The sequence below is a fragment of the Theobroma umbraticum genome, unplaced genomic scaffold (genome assembly GCF_002168275.2).
Source record: "Theobroma umbraticum cultivar Fairchild unplaced genomic scaffold, ASM216827v3 scaffold_86.0, whole genome shotgun sequence".
Taxonomy (NCBI): Eukaryota; Viridiplantae; Streptophyta; class Magnoliopsida; order Malvales; family Malvaceae; genus Theobroma; species Theobroma umbraticum.
Genome location: NW_018397263.1, coordinates 3,235,337 through 3,252,270, shown reverse-complemented (window position 1 = coordinate 3,252,270; position 16,934 = coordinate 3,235,337). Strand labels below are relative to the sequence as shown.

At 37.3% G+C, this 16,934-nt stretch overlaps 3 protein-coding genes across 4 annotated transcripts; 1 reads left to right on the top strand and 2 right to left on the bottom strand.

Moving 5' to 3' along the window:
• The first annotated feature begins 354 nt into the window (after window positions 1-354).
• On the top strand, window positions 355-7,680 carry UPL7 (ubiquitin-protein ligase 7). Of its 2 annotated transcripts, XM_021433681.1 has the most exons (14): window positions 357-510; window positions 634-756; window positions 843-1,083; window positions 1,246-1,838; window positions 2,571-3,557; window positions 3,636-3,970; window positions 4,254-4,532; window positions 4,620-4,872; window positions 5,997-6,167; window positions 6,251-6,343; window positions 6,500-6,607; window positions 6,727-6,843; window positions 7,163-7,252; window positions 7,452-7,680. In XM_021433681.1, the coding sequence occupies exons 1-14, from the start codon at window positions 487-489 to the stop codon at window positions 7,533-7,535; spliced, it is 3,498 nt and encodes a 1,165-aa protein (XP_021289356.1). In that variant the 5' UTR covers window positions 357-486; the 3' UTR covers window positions 7,536-7,680. The 2 variants fall into 2 exon arrangements, with proteins under 2 accessions (XP_021289357.1, XP_021289356.1); XM_021433682.2 differs by lacking the exons at window positions 6,251-6,343; window positions 6,500-6,607; window positions 6,727-6,843; window positions 7,163-7,252; window positions 7,452-7,680 and having other exon boundaries at window positions 355-510; window positions 4,620-4,862; window positions 5,997-6,161.
• Window positions 7,681-7,909: 229 nt separating this feature from the next.
• Window positions 7,910-10,149, bottom strand: LOC110420325 (GDSL esterase/lipase At5g03810-like). Its single transcript, XM_021433598.2, is given in 6 exon segments — window positions 7,910-8,320; window positions 8,323-8,457; window positions 8,713-8,968; window positions 9,267-9,500; window positions 9,620-9,750; window positions 9,836-10,149. Coding segments are annotated over 6 exon segments (1,050 nt in total). The 5' UTR covers window positions 10,074-10,149; the 3' UTR covers window positions 7,910-8,264.
• A 1,825-nt stretch (window positions 10,150-11,974) lies between these two features.
• On the bottom strand, window positions 11,975-16,828 carry OMR1 (L-O-methylthreonine resistant 1). The gene is made up of 9 exons (XM_021433597.2): window positions 16,295-16,828; window positions 15,631-15,810; window positions 15,278-15,547; window positions 13,943-14,149; window positions 13,084-13,332; window positions 12,923-12,993; window positions 12,722-12,839; window positions 12,492-12,626; window positions 11,975-12,401 (listed from the first exon to the last, which is right to left on the bottom strand). The coding sequence occupies exons 1-9, from the start codon at window positions 16,784-16,786 to the stop codon at window positions 12,261-12,263; spliced, it is 1,863 nt and encodes a 620-aa protein (XP_021289272.1). The 5' UTR covers window positions 16,787-16,828; the 3' UTR covers window positions 11,975-12,260.
• Between the last annotated feature and the right edge of the window lie 106 nt (window positions 16,829-16,934).

Here is a 16,934-nt window from a genome sequence, read left to right as displayed (position 1 = left end):
TCTCTCAGTTCAATCTTTCATCCAATTACCGACTGTTCCTATCTTGTTTATGGCTGGTGCAAAGATTATGAGAGTTAACTCTTTTAAAACAACACTTTGATCCATTCTTCATTTTAGAAAGCAATTCTGTTATCATCACAAATTTTTTAAAAAATAATTTAATATATTTTTTAACTCATTATTTCTATTTATAATTTAAAATATTAAAATTCACAATTTTGATGTATGCAAGTGAGTCGCCAACAATAGGAAAAAATTAAGTTCTATATTTTGCCGTAAATGTAAATAAATTTCCCTCTTTGAATGGACAGAGTGAGAGAGTGAGTTTTACTCGCAGCGCTTGCGTGTAGGAAGATTACGAAATACCAAATTAGAATCGAACCGTCCAAGATAAAATTGGATTCTTTTTCCCGTTGACGAAAGCTAAAGAGGGGAAAAAAGAAATTAAGATTTCATTAGCTTCCGTTAGATGGTCGTGTCTCAGCCATGGAGGAACCTCGGAAACATCAGGTCAGTCCACTCTCGCTTGATCGGTCATTTCCATTAGCGCTTAATCCTCGATTTACATCTAGGAGTTTGCTAATTTTTTCTGCTTAATAAAAATGTAATCTTCGATTCGGTTACTCAATTCAGATATCGTTGAGAGGAGCAAGCGCGAAAGAGATATCGAGAGATGCGCTTCTCGAGAAAGTTTCTCAAGAAAGAGAGAATCGCAATTATGCCAGACGAGCTGCTTCCGCTGCAATCTTTATCCAGGTTAACTTTTCACTATGTTCTTCTCTAATTAAATTATAATTCTTTTTTGAAATTTCTCAGATTTTTTTTTTCAAAATATTTTTTAGAGAGTCTGGAGAAGCTGTAACGTTACAAGGAAAGTGGCTATCAAGCTTCAAGAAGAATGGGAAAGTTTTGTGAAAAATCAAGCCGAGTTGATGACTGGAAATTTAATTTCCAGCAGTGTGTTGAGGCCTTTTATTTTCTTTATTGCATGTTTATCAATTCGGCGTCGAAAGATTCTTGCTAGAGAATCAAACTGTATGCAGACTTGCTTTAAGATTCTCTTGGAAAGCATAAATTCAACTGGTATGCTAACATTTAAAATTTTAATACATTTTGAATCCGTAGCAACAATTATTTTGTGAAATGTGCTGCTGTGTATTAGATTTCCAGACCGCCTTCTTTTTTCCTTTTAGCATGTCAAGGTAATGATCAGCTGATGTAATTATTTCCTACTTTGGGGAATAGATTCAAGGAAGAATTTTTGCTCCCTGGCTGTGGGTACAACGGAAGAGAGAAGAACACTGACTTATCAAGCGCAGAAGCTGATTTCACTCTGCTCATTTGTTCTTGCACAGTGTGATACGTCATGTGGAGGGAGTCAAGATCTTGTTGGTCTGACATCTCTGGCATTGCGTCTTGTTGTTGTCTTAACTGATCTGAAAAGTTGGAAGATTGTTAGTGATGACAATATTGGGAATGCAGACGCAACAGTGAAGAATTTGGTTTGTTTTATGGGAAGTTATAAGGGTGGCCTTTATGTATCTATGAGAAGATATATAAGCAAATTGGATGTTTGTTTTTCTCCAAAAGTGAAGAATGTTGTCCAGACTGATGATAAGTTCTTGATCACTGCAAGTGCCATTAGTCTGGCTATTCGGCCATTTAGTTTGACAACCTTTGATACAACTTGTCCTGGGCAGTTCGATGTGCATTCTGCTGTTGAGCAGTACTGTTTGTTTTTACTTACAATTCCTTGGCTCACACAACGTCTACCAGCTGTTCTTCTACCTGCGCTGAAGCACAAGTCTATTCTTTCACCATGTTTGCAAAGTTTACTGGTAATGCCCTATTAAATTAAAATCTCCCTAATGGTCTATTTTTCCTACATTTTCTTTTGCAAACTTTTTGGCCAGAAAATTGGTTTGAAATTCTGCATGTGACCTTTTGTTATGCTTATCTAAATTCACACTATCAGAGCCTCTGATGCTAATTTCTTTTGTTGCTCATTCGTCATTTCATGTCCTTTTGGCTAATCTGTGGATTTGCTATGATTTGATTCTTATTTAACCTACTGTTGTTGGCAGTCAATGTGATAGTTCTTTGAAAAGGCCATGTGGTGGCTTCTCGATATAGCGAGATGAAAACGACAAACTGCTTAGCTTTCTGAACGATGATATAAGTTTTGTGGGAAACAGGATGTTTTGTGCTGCATTTACTTTATTGCATGGAGATTTTGCAAATATTTGACATAGTTTTACCAATTTACACATCATTGCAACTTTAGGAAGTTCTCTGGAAATGTCCAAAGAGCCATAAACTTGGTGCATTTGGTATTCAAATGAGAATATAGATATGTGTTTATCATCTTTAAGACATGGTATTTTCTAAGTATATGACTTTCCTATAAATCCATTACTTGTATAATAGATTAATTTACATTAACTATCTTTTACTATAAATCCTTCAATTCATGTGTCAAAACCTTAAATTTCCAATTCAGTTTTACATAGTACACAACTACATGATTTGAGGCTATGTGGGACTGATCAAACTATGGCAGGTGATGACAGATTTCAAGGGATAAAATTGTTGGAAAGATGTCAGAAATTGATCAGTCTGACATGGACTGTTCTTTGAAGGCAATTCCACAAGTTGGTTGGGCTCTTTCAAATGTTATATGCCTAGCTTCTGGGAGTGAGAATGACTTTCTGGATTCCGGAATGTTGAACCAAGGTCTAGAATATGCATCATATGTCCATGTTGTAACCATTCTTGCAGACAAGTTATTGGAATGGCTTCATAATGTTGGGGGGAATGAAAAGGGGAATCAAAATCTTGAAGGTAATAATGAAGCTCACGTAGAGCCTGTCAGTGCCGTTATGCAGGAGAGCGAGACAGCCTGTGGGTCATTGAAAACATCCTACATGGACCTATTTAGACCTGTTTGTCAGCAGTGGCATCTTAAAAAGCTTTTGAGTTTATCTGAAAGATCTGCTCATACAGATGAGGCCAAGATCCTACCTCCAAACAACTTAGAATGTTTGGGGAACTTGGAATTGCTTGATATTGCATATTTTTATTCCTACATGCTTAGAATATTTGCAGCATTCAATCCCATGGTTGGGCCCTTGACTGTTCTTAATATGCTATCTTTCACTCCTGGATTTCTTGGCAACCTTTGGGGAGTGCTAGAAAGTTCCATTTTCCATGGAAATAGTCACACCATTGGAGATAGTTATCATGGTACAAATAAAATTTCAGGGAAGAAAAAGGAGGGAATTGATAAAAAACTAAAACAAGCCAATAAGGACGGAGTCAATAAATGGGTCAATGTATTGCAGAAGTTCACTGGCAAATCACAGACTGAGGTTGATTTTGCAGATTCAGTTGATGATCATCTGGTTGATGATGATTCTTTTGATGTTTGGGATATAGAGCCTTTGAGGCATGGTCCTCAGGGTATCTCAAAAGATATGTCATGTCTACTTCATCTATTCTGTGCCACCTATTCACATCTGCTTTTAGTTCTTGATGACATAGAGTTTTATGAGAAACAGGTAAACTGGTACTTTAATTATTTATTTGGTTTCTATGCTTGTGTCTGTTGTTTATTGGAGTATTTTGTTCATGATTAGGTTCCATTCACACTGGAGCAACAACGAAGAATTGCATCGGTGCTTAATACAATAGTCTATAATGGCCTGGCGTGTAGTGTGGGTCATCAGAATGGTTCCTTTATGGATTCTGCAATCAGATGCTTGCATCTAATTTATGAAAGGGATTGCAGACACCAGTTCTGCCCCCCTGTTTTGTGGCTTTCACCAGCTAGAAGGAGCCGTCCTCCAATTGCTGTAGCTGCCAGAACTCATGAAGTTCTATCAGCTAATATCAGACCAGAGGATGCTACAGTTGTTCACAGTACAGGTTCTGTAATCACCAGTATGCCACATGTATTTCCATTTGAAGAAAGGTATATAATTCATAAAAGAGTTGATTGCTATACCATGTATACTTAGTTCTGGGCTTCTAGCTCACCTTTACTGGAGTTTCATATAATGGAAAGTAAATAGTTCATACTTTCAACGAACTCTTTCCAGAATAGGCGCTCATAATACCGTTGCTTTCATATGAAATGTAACATCTGACATACATTGAATGATCATCCAAACATCCTAGTACATAGATGTAGGATTGCCTAATTTTATTTGACCAAACCAAAGTCTTTTCTTTGACATAGTTTGTATCTTTGGCAGGGTTCAAATGTTTAGAGAGTTTATCAATATGGATAAAGTCTCTCGGAAAATGGCTGGTGAAGTGGCTGGACCTGGTTCACGATCAGTTGAGATAGTAATTCGTCGAGGTCATATTGTTGAAGATGGCTTTCGACAATTAAATTCACTTGGCTCAAGGTTGAAGTCATCGATTCATGTTTCATTTGTTAGTGAATGTGGCCTTCCAGAGGCTGGTCTGGATTATGGTGGATTATCTAAAGAATTTTTAACTGATATATCTAAAGAAGCTTTTGCTCCTGAGTAAGTTCATACTGATGTTTATGCTGAAAAAGCAGCTTTTTTCATTTATTAATTTGTTTACGTTAATTTATTTCTTTCTGTCTAAAGGTATGGGTTATTTTCCCAAACGTCAACGTCAGACAGACTTCTAATACCTAATGCAGCTGCAAGATATCTAGAGAATGGTATCCAGATGATTGAATTTCTTGGAAGAGTTGTTGGTAAAGCACTCTATGAAGGAATATTACTAGATTACTCTTTTTCACATGTTTTTGTGCAAAAGCTGTTAGGCCGATATAGCTTTCTTGATGAACTATCAACACTTGATCCAGAGCTCTACAGGAATCTTATGTATGTCAAGGTTAGCCCTCTTGAAAATCATGCATGTTATCTGTTTTTTAATACCTCTTTGAAGACAACTCCCCTAATATAGCTAATTTTTATACACACACACACACACACACAGATAGCTTCATAGGTGGCGTAGTTTGTGAGCCATTTAGTGTTTCTGTTGCATTTCGAAGGATTAATAGAAATGCATTTTCTGGGTGATAAGACTGCTTGCATACTTTGAGCTCATTGTCGGGCAAGAATTAGCCAGATGCTGCTAACAGGGAGGTGTTAAGGTGGGTGACATTTTTATGGTAACCTGCTAGTGGCTTCTATAAGTGATAGGATGAAGGAAGCATTTGATGATGCCTGCATTTGTTAAGCTATTTTGAGCAAGTCCTGGGTTGAACAAAAAGGACAGAAACCAAGGCATCAATCTCCTGTACTTGCTTCTTGGATAGCTAGATGGCATTTCTTTAATTTTTTTTCAGACAAAATTTGTTATTTTCTTAATGTACTCATAATGAGATGGATTGTCCATAAACTATAGGGAGGAGGAAGATGAGAGAGGAGTATTATAAGCCTCACTAAGCATTTAATCACCAGAGAACATAAAGAATAAGAATGATGCTAATTAAAAGAAAAGAGACATTGAAAGAAAGGGGGAAAGGCAGGAGGGTGAGAATATGGTATGAAATTATTCAAAAATAAAATTAAAAGAAAATGTGATGTTTATATGTTCTCTATACAGTATGGTAAGATACCCAGGCTAAAATTGTTGAAGTTTTCAAATAGAAGCTTTCAGCAATCTTTCTATTCATAATCATTAAAAACAATTGAAAAGGAAATACTTAAACATTCAGCAAGGGAGAAGTACTGCCAAAACCAATCACAATGTGCCATCTTCTGGATCCTGCATTCCTTCTTTCCCATATCATACACTCTTCTAGGATACTGGAAGTTTCACCTTCTTGCTTCAGGATCTAAATTCTTTGAGATTAAGAATTTTTATTTGCATGTCATCTGCTTTAATTGTAATACGTTCTTTCATTACCTTATTTTTTTTCCTATACATAAAGGTCTTAATGTTTGAGATCTATATGTGTAAGGGAGAATCCTCCAACATTTTATTTTTGTTGGATGCTTTAACTGCAGCACTATGATGGTGATATTAAGGAGCTCTGTCTAGATTTCACAATTACTGAAGAATCTTTTGGTAAACGGCATGTTATCGAGCTTAAACCTGGTGGCAAGGATGTTTGTGTGACTAATGAGAACAAGATGCAGTATGTTCATGCAATGGCAGATTACAAACTCAACCGACAGGTCTCTCTTTAGTTATTTCATAAAATTTATAGAAAGATATGTTTGTATTGTAATATTAACTTGTTTTCAATGTTGAACTGCAGATACTGCCCTTTTCAAATGCATTTTATAGGGGGTTAGCTGATCTTATATCTCCATCTTGGTTGAAGTTGTTTAATGCTAGTGAATTTAATCAGGTATGTTCACTCCAGATGTGTTTTCGTGGAGTTATAGTTGTGCACTAGTTTTACTGTCATATAATTACAATTAATTGTATATGGATTTGCCTCACCTGTCACTTAACCCTAGGTTTGACTAATAGCACAAAACACTGACCACATCACTGTATGCAGTTGCTTTCTGGTGGAGACCATGATATTGATGTTGATGATTTAAGAAACAACACACGGTATACTGGTGGTTATTCTGAGGGAAGTCGAACAATTAAACTTTTCTGGGAGGTATTAGCATGTTGGAAGTTTAGCTGATTTTTCTCACGTTTGGGCTTTGTCCCCCATTTTTTTCTTTTTAATATGGAAACTGCTGCATGAATTCAGTTTCTGTTCTGATCTTGCATTAGGTAATGAAAGATTTTGAGCCAAAAGAACGCTGTATGCTGCTAAAATTTGTGACCAGTTGTTCTCGTGCTCCTTTACTCGGGTTCAAATTCTTGCAGCCATCTTTCACAATTCATAAGGTATAATGCTATCTTTCATTAAAAATTTTCTGGGTTGGTGCTTAAGCAATTTAGTGAACTTGATTTCCCAATTCCTTCCTCAGGAGAAGATGTTTTGTTCTTTGCCTATTTAATGCCGTAGTTATTAACATTGAGTTGTGTCCCAATCTAAAGAAAATAATGAAGAAAGAAGAAAGAAAAACTAATGCCAAAATTTAAAGAAAAAAATATTATAGTAAAGAGCAGGAATAAATGAGAATTGTATGTGGAGAAAGGGCAACATGACCATCTTAATATCTTGTCAACAACTGAATCTAAGTCAGGACTTGATCTTGTATAGGTTGCAAGTGATGCTCCTCTTTGGGCAACCATTGGAGGACCAGATGTGGAGCGGCTTCCCTCAGCTTCTACATGCTATAACACTCTCAAGGTAATATACTGGGGGTTAGGTTTGCTCCACTCTAATAACTACTATGTTGGAAGACTCCATAACAACAGCAAGCTTATAAAGCAACTGATTTAACATCTCATAGCTTCTTCCTTTTTTCTTTTATTGAAGAGGGGAAGTGGGGGATTGAGCATCTGAACTAATCACATCTGTGTTTCCTTGCTCTATTGAATGGTTACAGCTTCCAACCTATAAGCGGTCAAGTACGCTGAAAGCAAAGCTACGCTATGCAATCAGTTCTAATGCAGGATTTGAACTTTCTTAGGGACCTCAAACCATTTAACTGTTGCTGTTGAAATTTTTGGTACCTCTTTGAGTTTTACTTCCTGTAAAGTTAAATTTATTTCTATCAACTATAAAGGATTTAATATATATATATATATATATATGTATAATAGTTTTTACAGCAATAGTCCTAGTGAACCTCAAGCATCTTTTTCTTGTCATCTTGTCGATTGATGGTTAACACAAAGATAGTGAGGGACTATCAGGATACAAAGAGAATTGTTATAGTAATGGAGGGAAAAAAATGCTAGAATTAATTAATAAGAAATGAAGCCTGCCTGTGTAGGAAATTAGTAGATAACTTGAGGAATACGCAATTGACAACAATCCCAAAGTTTTATGCTATTCAGGGCAGAGGAAAAGAGTTAAAATAATTCCTTAATGCTTATTATATAAGGGCTTGCATTTGTTGGCCATACTCAGAACAAGTTAACTGATTGTTCACAAAACTAACGGTAATCATAGCTTATTGAGGCAAGGATAAAAGCATAAACTTTCCTGACAGAAAAGCAGCAATGCACCCGTGCTGCAAGCATAAATAAGGTTTTACTTGTGAAGCTACAAAAATTCTCCTGTTAAAACAGGTGACAGATGAAGTATGTATTCTAGTAATATCTAATGTGCTACATATGAGAAGATTACAAGAGCAGGTGGTAGTTTCTTCTTTCCTTTGTTTCCCCATTGTATGACCACGAAGGGAATAGCTTCTTCAAGAGATGAGGGACACACCCTGTGCTAGCAAATTGCCTGCCAAGACTTGGCCAAAGCTTCGGAGGGATGGAATCCATCCCAAAACACATATGATGTAGCATTGGTGCATGTCCCCAGAGACCTGTCATTGCAAAGCAGGGAGGTTTCTAGTGTACCCGTTCCACAGCAAGCCCTTCTTGACTCAAAGAACCCTGCAAAAAGAACACCCATTTCACAGGGAAAAACTATGTTAGTGAGTCTCCTCATTCGTCTGGCAAATCCAGCATAATTGACCCTTTAAAACAATGGAAGCATCCGTCTTTAATATGAAATTTATATAAGAGAATGCTACCTCACAGTACAAGGTTTTCCTCTGGTTAAAGAATGACACTTGATAAAAATGCCTTTAAAATATTCAAGTTTTGCAGCACAGCTTGTATTCGAAGAAATTTTAATAGGTGCTCTACCATTATCAGCGGGCTTCATGACCATGTCCAAAAGAGGCTGGTATATGTCAAAGACCACGAGTTTGAGGCCAGGCATCTTGTCCAGAAGACTTTGGGATGTGCTGTTCAGTTTATTGTTGAAGGCAACGGCATTTTGGTTTAACCTCGTAACACACTGGTTACTTCCTCCACCAAATAGGGTGATGGCTGCAGGCAAACAGCCTGTTGGTGGTAGGGTTGTCACTCCTATCCTCCTCGCTCCAAGTCCGTACAGATTCTGTCACGAACATGAAACAGTTGTGTGCTTTAAAACAAACCAGTGACTCCTCCTCTGTTCTTTGTTTTTCAGTAAAAACTAGTTTGAGCGTTCATTCCTTTTTCCTGTTAACAGTGTAATTTGTTGTAACATTGTGTTTGAAAGTTGGATTCAGGTGAGGGATACAAACATGATTCAAAACAGGCATGCATTCCCCATGTTACTGGTCCAGGCATTGCAAAAGGTATAGCATGTTAAAGTTGCATGTGTGGCAAAAAATTTTTCAGAGATTAAACATATAATGAATGCTAACAGAAACCTGAATGAAGGTAGAGTAGGATCTTATGAGAATGTCGGAGAATTGATCTGGTGTATATACTCTATTCAGCATAGGATTGATGTAGTAGTTCTGAATGTAATCACTGCTTCCTGCACTCAAAAGATGTATGGCGCCAGCGACTATATCATTTGCTTTAGCTTTTCCCACCATGTTCGCCACTGTCGTCTGGTACTCCTTGTAGTAATTCAACTGCTGGGTCAATGGAATGGCTCGCTACAAAAATCAACAAAACAATTCGTCTGTTAGATAATGATCAGGCCTCAGAGTCAGGAGTTCAGACTTCAGAAAGAGAGAGAGAGAGAGAGAGAGCCGTTTGGATCTTAGTTGTTTACATATAGGTTTGCAGTTCTATCATATAAACCAGAAGCAGCTGAAGCAAAGTTGGCTCCAGTCAGGAGATCATTTCCTTTGGCATCTCGACTGAGGTAAGCTGGAGGGTATGAAGTAAATCCGAGGTACTCAGCTGTGCATGCACGGAAGAAAATACCATGAGAGAAGAGAGAGATAGAGCTTCATGAAAGAAAAGTGGGTTCTCAAGAAAACATTACGGGTGAAGTCTGTAGCCAGCTTTCCGTTACAGAATCTTCCAGTTGGCCTGTGAGTAACAAAATCTCTTCCATACGGTGGGAAGTTTGCCTTGATAAGTGTATTGAGATTGTTGTTGTTCCCAACATCAACAACAGAGTCCCCAAATATAATGACTGCAGGAACGAGAGGGTCTCCATTAGCCACTGAGAAAACCAGAACAAGAACTAAGGATGCCAAGAACGAACTTGAAACTCTCATATTCTTCTTCTTCTTTTTTCCCCAATGCCTCAACACTCAACAGTAAAGCTCAAAGTGTGTATATGATAGAGAAAGAGAGAGGTGAAAAAAAGTAGTGAATGGGGAGAAAGAGGGGAAGGTGAAGGAGAATTTAAGGAGGGGAGAAGCCATGGTGAGTGATGGTCAAAGTGAGACAAATGTCTTTAAGAGTATGGTTCCATTAAAGGTGCTTATTCTAGGAGAAGAGGCATGTTTAGCACTCCATAAAGCCCATGATTCTTGTCATCTATTTCTCTCTATTTTCCATTAGGCTTACCAAAAAAGTGTAATCAACTTGTCCATATTGTTTCCGAATTCTTGTTAAGGAGGAGACAACACAATCAGTTAGAAAGCTTTAGGTACTTTTATAAAGAACTTCAGAAAGGGTTTGTTCCTCTTTGGATATGCATCCGAATTTCTGCATAACGTTAAGGAGTTAGCGTGTCTTGAAGAAATTATACAAGAAGCATGGCACATGCATCAGGAGGGAAAGAATTAAGAGATGATCCTCCCTTTTATCTCCTTTAACCCCATTCATTAGTGTGTAAACTTGACCCGAAGATGACAATCCCCCTAAACATTTCAAGCATTATTCATTAACATTGCATCCTAAACCAAGCACCTGATTCCTTGCTTTTAAGAAGAGCTTTAAGAAGTGAGGGTCACTGTTCCTCCAAATAATGAGGCCATTCGGTGTATTGGTTTCTTTTCTTATTACCATATAAATATAATAAAGTGCCACAAAGGCTTTCCATGATGTTATAAGCAATACCCATAAAGGAAAAAAAAGAAAAGGAGAAGAAGAATGTATAATGATTGCAGATGCCTTTTCCTCTCTTTGTTTTTGGTGACAAGTAATTAGATGCACCTCTTCGGCATAGATGCTAAATGCCCATCTCAAATTGAGAAAGTGCTTAGAGATGTGTTAAATTATCCTCATCCGAAAATAAAGAGAGAATCTCTGTGTAAATAACACAAAATTTTCAAGGGTTTAACGTTGGGGTTAACTTTAACATGGCTTGGGAACCATGAGGATCTATAAATCCCAATATTGATATACCATTCCAATTTAGATTCCTTGAAAGTAAGCCAACTTACTCCATAATCCAACATTTGTATTGGAAAAAATCTTCTTCCTTTTTTCTTTTTGATTCCTTAAAACTAAGAGATCATCACAGAAAATTCTACCTAAACAGGCTAAGAGACATAAATGGGTACTAGCAGTAGTACTACTAGTGTTCCAAGGGGACAAATTTTACTGCTAATAATTTATTTTTGAGTTGCTTCCAGCGGCCCAAGGAGGACAAGAATCAAGGAGATGAAATGCTAAACAGTATGGACTGCACTATCGAAAACTCTAATTAAAGAAAGGAAAGATTCAAAAAGATTAAAAGTCTTTTATTAAAAATGTGGCGCGTGTAAAACTGCGCTTAAGGGAGTGGTAAACTGTCAATCATAGTCCATAGTATTATGTTTCGACTGTAACCATGCAGCCGTGAGCTTATTAACTCAAGGACCGCACCCCATGTTTAAATGCTTCGAGTTCAAACAGCAGAGACATTCAATGCCCTTTTTGGGCCCTGGAACAAGACTTCTTCCCGAGGTTCTTGTCAAAACTCTCCAACCCCCACCTTATTTGGACCTATTGCCCATTCACTTGCTCTTTGCCAAAGGTTCGATGAAGTATCAGTTGGAGCTCTAGGGTTCTTGTTCAATTGCCTTTGTCTCAGAATCCTGGTTGGGAAACGGCATCTCCTACTAATTTCAATTCATGGAATGTCCAATTGGAATATTGGATTCCATAAACTTGCAAAGAAGCTCAAATTTTGGCATTTGCATTTTCAACTGATTTTCAGAACAAGTTTCTATATAAAAATAGTTCATATACGAACCCCACTACATTTCAAAGCATCAAGCTGAAATACGTTGCACATAAGCAAGAAAAACTGGTCATCCAACGAGCAGCAGAAACCAAATCCTAATCATTCTTATTAGAACTTCGTACATTCTAATTCCATAAATTTCAAAATTTGAATAAGAAATAGCCATGCCCCACTATTCCAGTACTGAAGGAAGATTGGAAATCCCTTTGCATCTGCTCCATCACTTTCTTTAACAAGTGCATTGTGCCCATGTCGACTTGAGCTGAAGTATCAGAACTGACTCTAATCAATGCATCAAAAGTTGAAAATCCTTGTCATCAGTTACCAATACATAGTCATATTTAAGACTACTGGCACGACGGTGAAACTCCTCCATCTCACCCTCCGCAACTTGAATTCCAACCAAAATATTCGCTCCTGTTTCACCCTGTTGGATAGAATATATCAATGCTAAATTTTTTCAAACCATAAGCCAGTTAGAAATGAAAGTTTCTTCAAGGATGTCTTAGATGCTAACCTGACCACGGTAATGGAACAAACTTATATTCCAGCGTGGACTAAAAGTGTGTAAGAACTTCATCAAAGCACCAGGCCTCTCAGGAAATGTAAACTTACAAAGAACCTCATTTTCAACATTCAATCTACCCCCCATCTGAAAGAAATAAATAAAGAATTAATAAAGAAAGCACAGGAAACATCACCAAACATGCAAGTCAACAAAAAAAAAAGGAATAATAAATATATTACCAAATAACGCAAGTGATCTTTAACCAAATCACTTGCTGTAAGATTGTAAGTTCTAAGTTGAGAAGATTCCATCCTCTGCTTCATTGCTCCAAGTTCAGAAACTGTGCGAACAGCAACACTGCAAACAAAAACAATAGATAATGAAATTCAAATGTATGATTTTGTATTTTGTTAGTCACTAAAGAAAGGCTGACAACTAACCTGTACAAAACGACAGCCTCTTTTTCAGAACTACATCTATATTTTAACTCAGTGATATTCATGGGCCCTACCTGTCCAATGGTTATTATTTAGCAACACAAATTATGAATAAAGCAGAAAATCTGTACAAAAGTTAAACTTCGAAAATTGTAGAGAAATACCAGTTCACAAAATTGTTTGAAGCTCCCAGGTTGCTCTGGCAAAATTGTAGCAAGCATTGCCTCCTGTTGTCTACCCACATTAGCCAGTTCGGTAACCACTCTTAGCTTATCAAAATTCATGTTTGCACCACTAGTTATTGCTACAATATTCTTTCCCTTAAGACCATAATATTTGCAATATGCTTCAGCTCCCGCAAGGGCTAGGGCACCTGCTGGTTCCAGAATGCTCCTCTGTTCTTCAAACATGTCCTGCAACACAAGCACTAAAATTGTAAATCCTAAGCATTCAAACTGCAGCGCGTCAACTAGATGAATCGGCCATCAGTTATCCAATGAAAAACAATTGCACTAGTCATACTGGAGAGACAAAATGAGAGACAATTAGTGACAGAAGAACATCATAAGAAGGGCTTCTAACATCCATAAGGTTGAGGAAGCAAGAAATTACAAAACAAAGCCTTAAGTGGACAGGCCACACTCTTTCCCCAAAAGGAGAAATAGCACACTGCCCCAAAATATGAGGAAACCAACCAGAACCAAGTCACCTTTATATGGAGAAACAAAGGCACATCTCCCTAAAAACCTACATCTAGAACCCTAGTTAAACCAAAGGTACACTAACATCGAACTAGAAATTTGATAACTTTTTTCAAATTAAGATTTTATGCATTTTTGCCAGTATTTCAGTTGTTTGCTTCATTCAACAACTGTACCATACAAAAACAGAAACACTAAAAATATAACTAAAATAAAGTTTGAGAAATTCAAGCTATATGATAGGTGAGTGCGCTGTCCTCTTTAAACAATTGGGGGAAAAAAACACAGAATCAATGCAAACTTTGGAACCTGAAAGTCCTACCTTTATAGAGGCACAAACAGCATCACGGCTTACAAGAACGACACCATCCACCAATTCCCTACATAAGCGGAAGGTTTCTTCGCCAACCTCCTTAACAGCTACTCCATCTGCAAAGCCTCCAACCCGGTCCAACATTACTCTTTCACCATGATGCAGTGACAATGCCATTGCATTTGCATCAAAAGGCTCCACTCCAATAATCTTTACCTGTATAGTTATAGAATACTAAGTGCTCTCGATGAATTTTGTATGCAGCAAGAAACATACTCACTTACTGTAATTTCAAACAAAAAGGAATGAAGGAAAAGATTCAAATTAGCTAAAACTACTCATTATGGAAACCATTTCATGCAAACACTTACTGAAACAATATAAGAGGTAAAACATTTCACTTATCCAAAAAAAAGAAAAAAGAAGAAGCAAAATGAGAATAACTCAGTACATAAGTGCTTGCAACAGTGTAGCATAAGGTTGCAGTCATAGACTTATTAGGCTTGCTAGAAGCTAGGCCTCTTGTAAGATCAGATCAGTATGACTGATGTTGATTGCAGAACAAAGCACAGTTGGACAGTAAAATGATAGTGAAGAAAGATATATATAATAGCAGAACATACATAAGATAACCTCAATTTCAACCAATATAAATACAGGTTCCCTGACATGGTGTAATTATGAGTTGAAACACATCAAGAATTTAAGTCCACGCATCTACTAGTTTTTCCTGCTAGTGCTTTAAACGATATTGGCAGTCCTGAAGGATTATCTAACGTTTGAACCAGACAAAGTTTTAACAGCACTAATTTATCAATGTTGCCATTAGTTATGCCAGTTAAAATTAGGCATTGCAAAAAAGTAGAAAGTTGTTAAAAGCTTGGTGGTCTATTGATTCCCCAGACACTGGAAATAATGCATCCTTCCAAGTCTTCAACTCTCCTAGTTCATCTATCACTATACGTTAAAATTGCCATCAATAAAACAACATTCAATTGAAAAGTTTCCTAAGGCAGCTTTTATGAAGATTTTAAGCATCAGAACAGAGGTACCTATAATGCTACGTCGAAAAGAGTGACCCAGAAACAGAATTCAGTAACAGCGAATTGGAAATAAATAAAAAAATCCAAACAAGTGCATCTAGCAAGTAGCAACTACCTCAAGAACCAGGTTTAACCAAAATCCACTTGACATTTCAAGTAATAAATATGATGATTCAATGCTGAAGAAATATACAAAAGACACAAAAAATCATTAAAATAGCATGCACTTATCATCTACTAAGAACTATGCAAAGCTCCAACATTATGAAATCCTAGATGTTTATAAGAAGAAACAGTATACCTCTGGGGAAACCCTCTTTACAAAAGCAGCAACGCCAGATATAAGTCCACCACCACCAACAGGTACAAAGATGGCATGCAATGGGCCTCGCATTTGGCGCACAATCTCCATTCCAACAGTACCTTGACCCATGATAACGTCTGGGTGGTCAAAAGGGGGTATAAATGTCCGACCTTCCTCTTTAGCCCTTTTTTTCGCATATGCTTGTGCCTCGTCATAAGTATCTCCAACAAGAACAACAGTTGCACCCAAACTCTTAACAGATTGCCACTGCAAAATAAGAAAACCACCATCCAAATTTAGAAACCATATTCGCAACAGAACTGATATGAGCAACATCATATAAGAAGCACCTTAATTTCTGGTGTTGTAACAGGCATAGCAATAACAGCACTGCATTCGAGTCTCTTGGCAGCCAATGCAACCCCTTGGGCATGATTTCCTGCCGATGAGCAAATAACCCCTCTTTCTAACTGTTCCTTTGGAAGCTTTGACATCATATTATACGCTCCACGAAGCTTAAAAGAGAAAACCTGAAAACATCCAAGCATCAAATCTATAAGTACTTCATCTGAAATTCTGAATACGAAAAAGAATGCACTCCCAAAAACATGTCAAGTCACTACTTCCAAGGTTTTATTCAACTACAAAGAGAAAGGGTTTCAATTTTGGCGATTGATGAACAAATTCTAACAAATGTTTAACCCAAGAAAGAAAAAGAAAAAAATTCAAGTTAAAACATGTGAATATTTACTCATAACAAGAACGTATCTCTGAGTACAGTAATTAAAAGAAAAGAGCTAAATTCAAGCTGAAAAAACACTCCATTAAGCTTAAAAAAAGTAAAGAAAAAGCAAAATCAGACCAAAAAAAATAGTCTTCACGTTTCGACAAATATAGATTAAAAACCAGAAACTACAGCCTCAAGGAGTTGCAAAATTAAAACGAAAAGAACACTGAAATCGTTGAATAATCCCCAAACAAATTCCAACTTTTAAAAAATGAAAACTTTCTTACAGGCTGTAAATCTTCTCTCTTCAGCCAAACGTCATTACCCAATCGTTTAGACAACTTAACTGCCCGCTGTAACGGTGACTCTATTGCCACATCATAAACCTTCGACGAAAATATATTCGTTAAATACCCCATCGCATTTCTTACGTCGCCGCTTCCTTCATCTTTTGGACGTTCCGGTGCCGCACCTAAGTAACCTGACGGATATTGCAACGAATTCGCCGACACCTTCTTTAGCGGCGGAGAAGAAACCTCACCAAAACTTGACGACGAAGACGAAACGACAGCGTTTTCACGACAGGTAACGTTCGGAGAAGAGATCTCAGCCGTCGGTTTTGACACCGCGGCTGTGATCCACGGCCAGATGATACATTTCTTTGAAATGTGCTGCCCCGGATAAGAAGTCTGTGGCACCCTCTCTTTGTGGCGGAGTAGCGGCGGCTGAGGTGGCGTGAAGGAGGTTACCTCCACTAATTGTAATTTTACAAAAATCATAAATAAAAATAAGATAAAATTAGAGGGAAAAAAAAAAAAGAAACGTCAAAACAAAATGTATTTTCGTAGGCTCGCGCGAAGTAATTTATAAGACAAAGAAGGACGGGTTTTTTTTGGAAAATTACGTAGTAAGGTTATTATTTTTTAC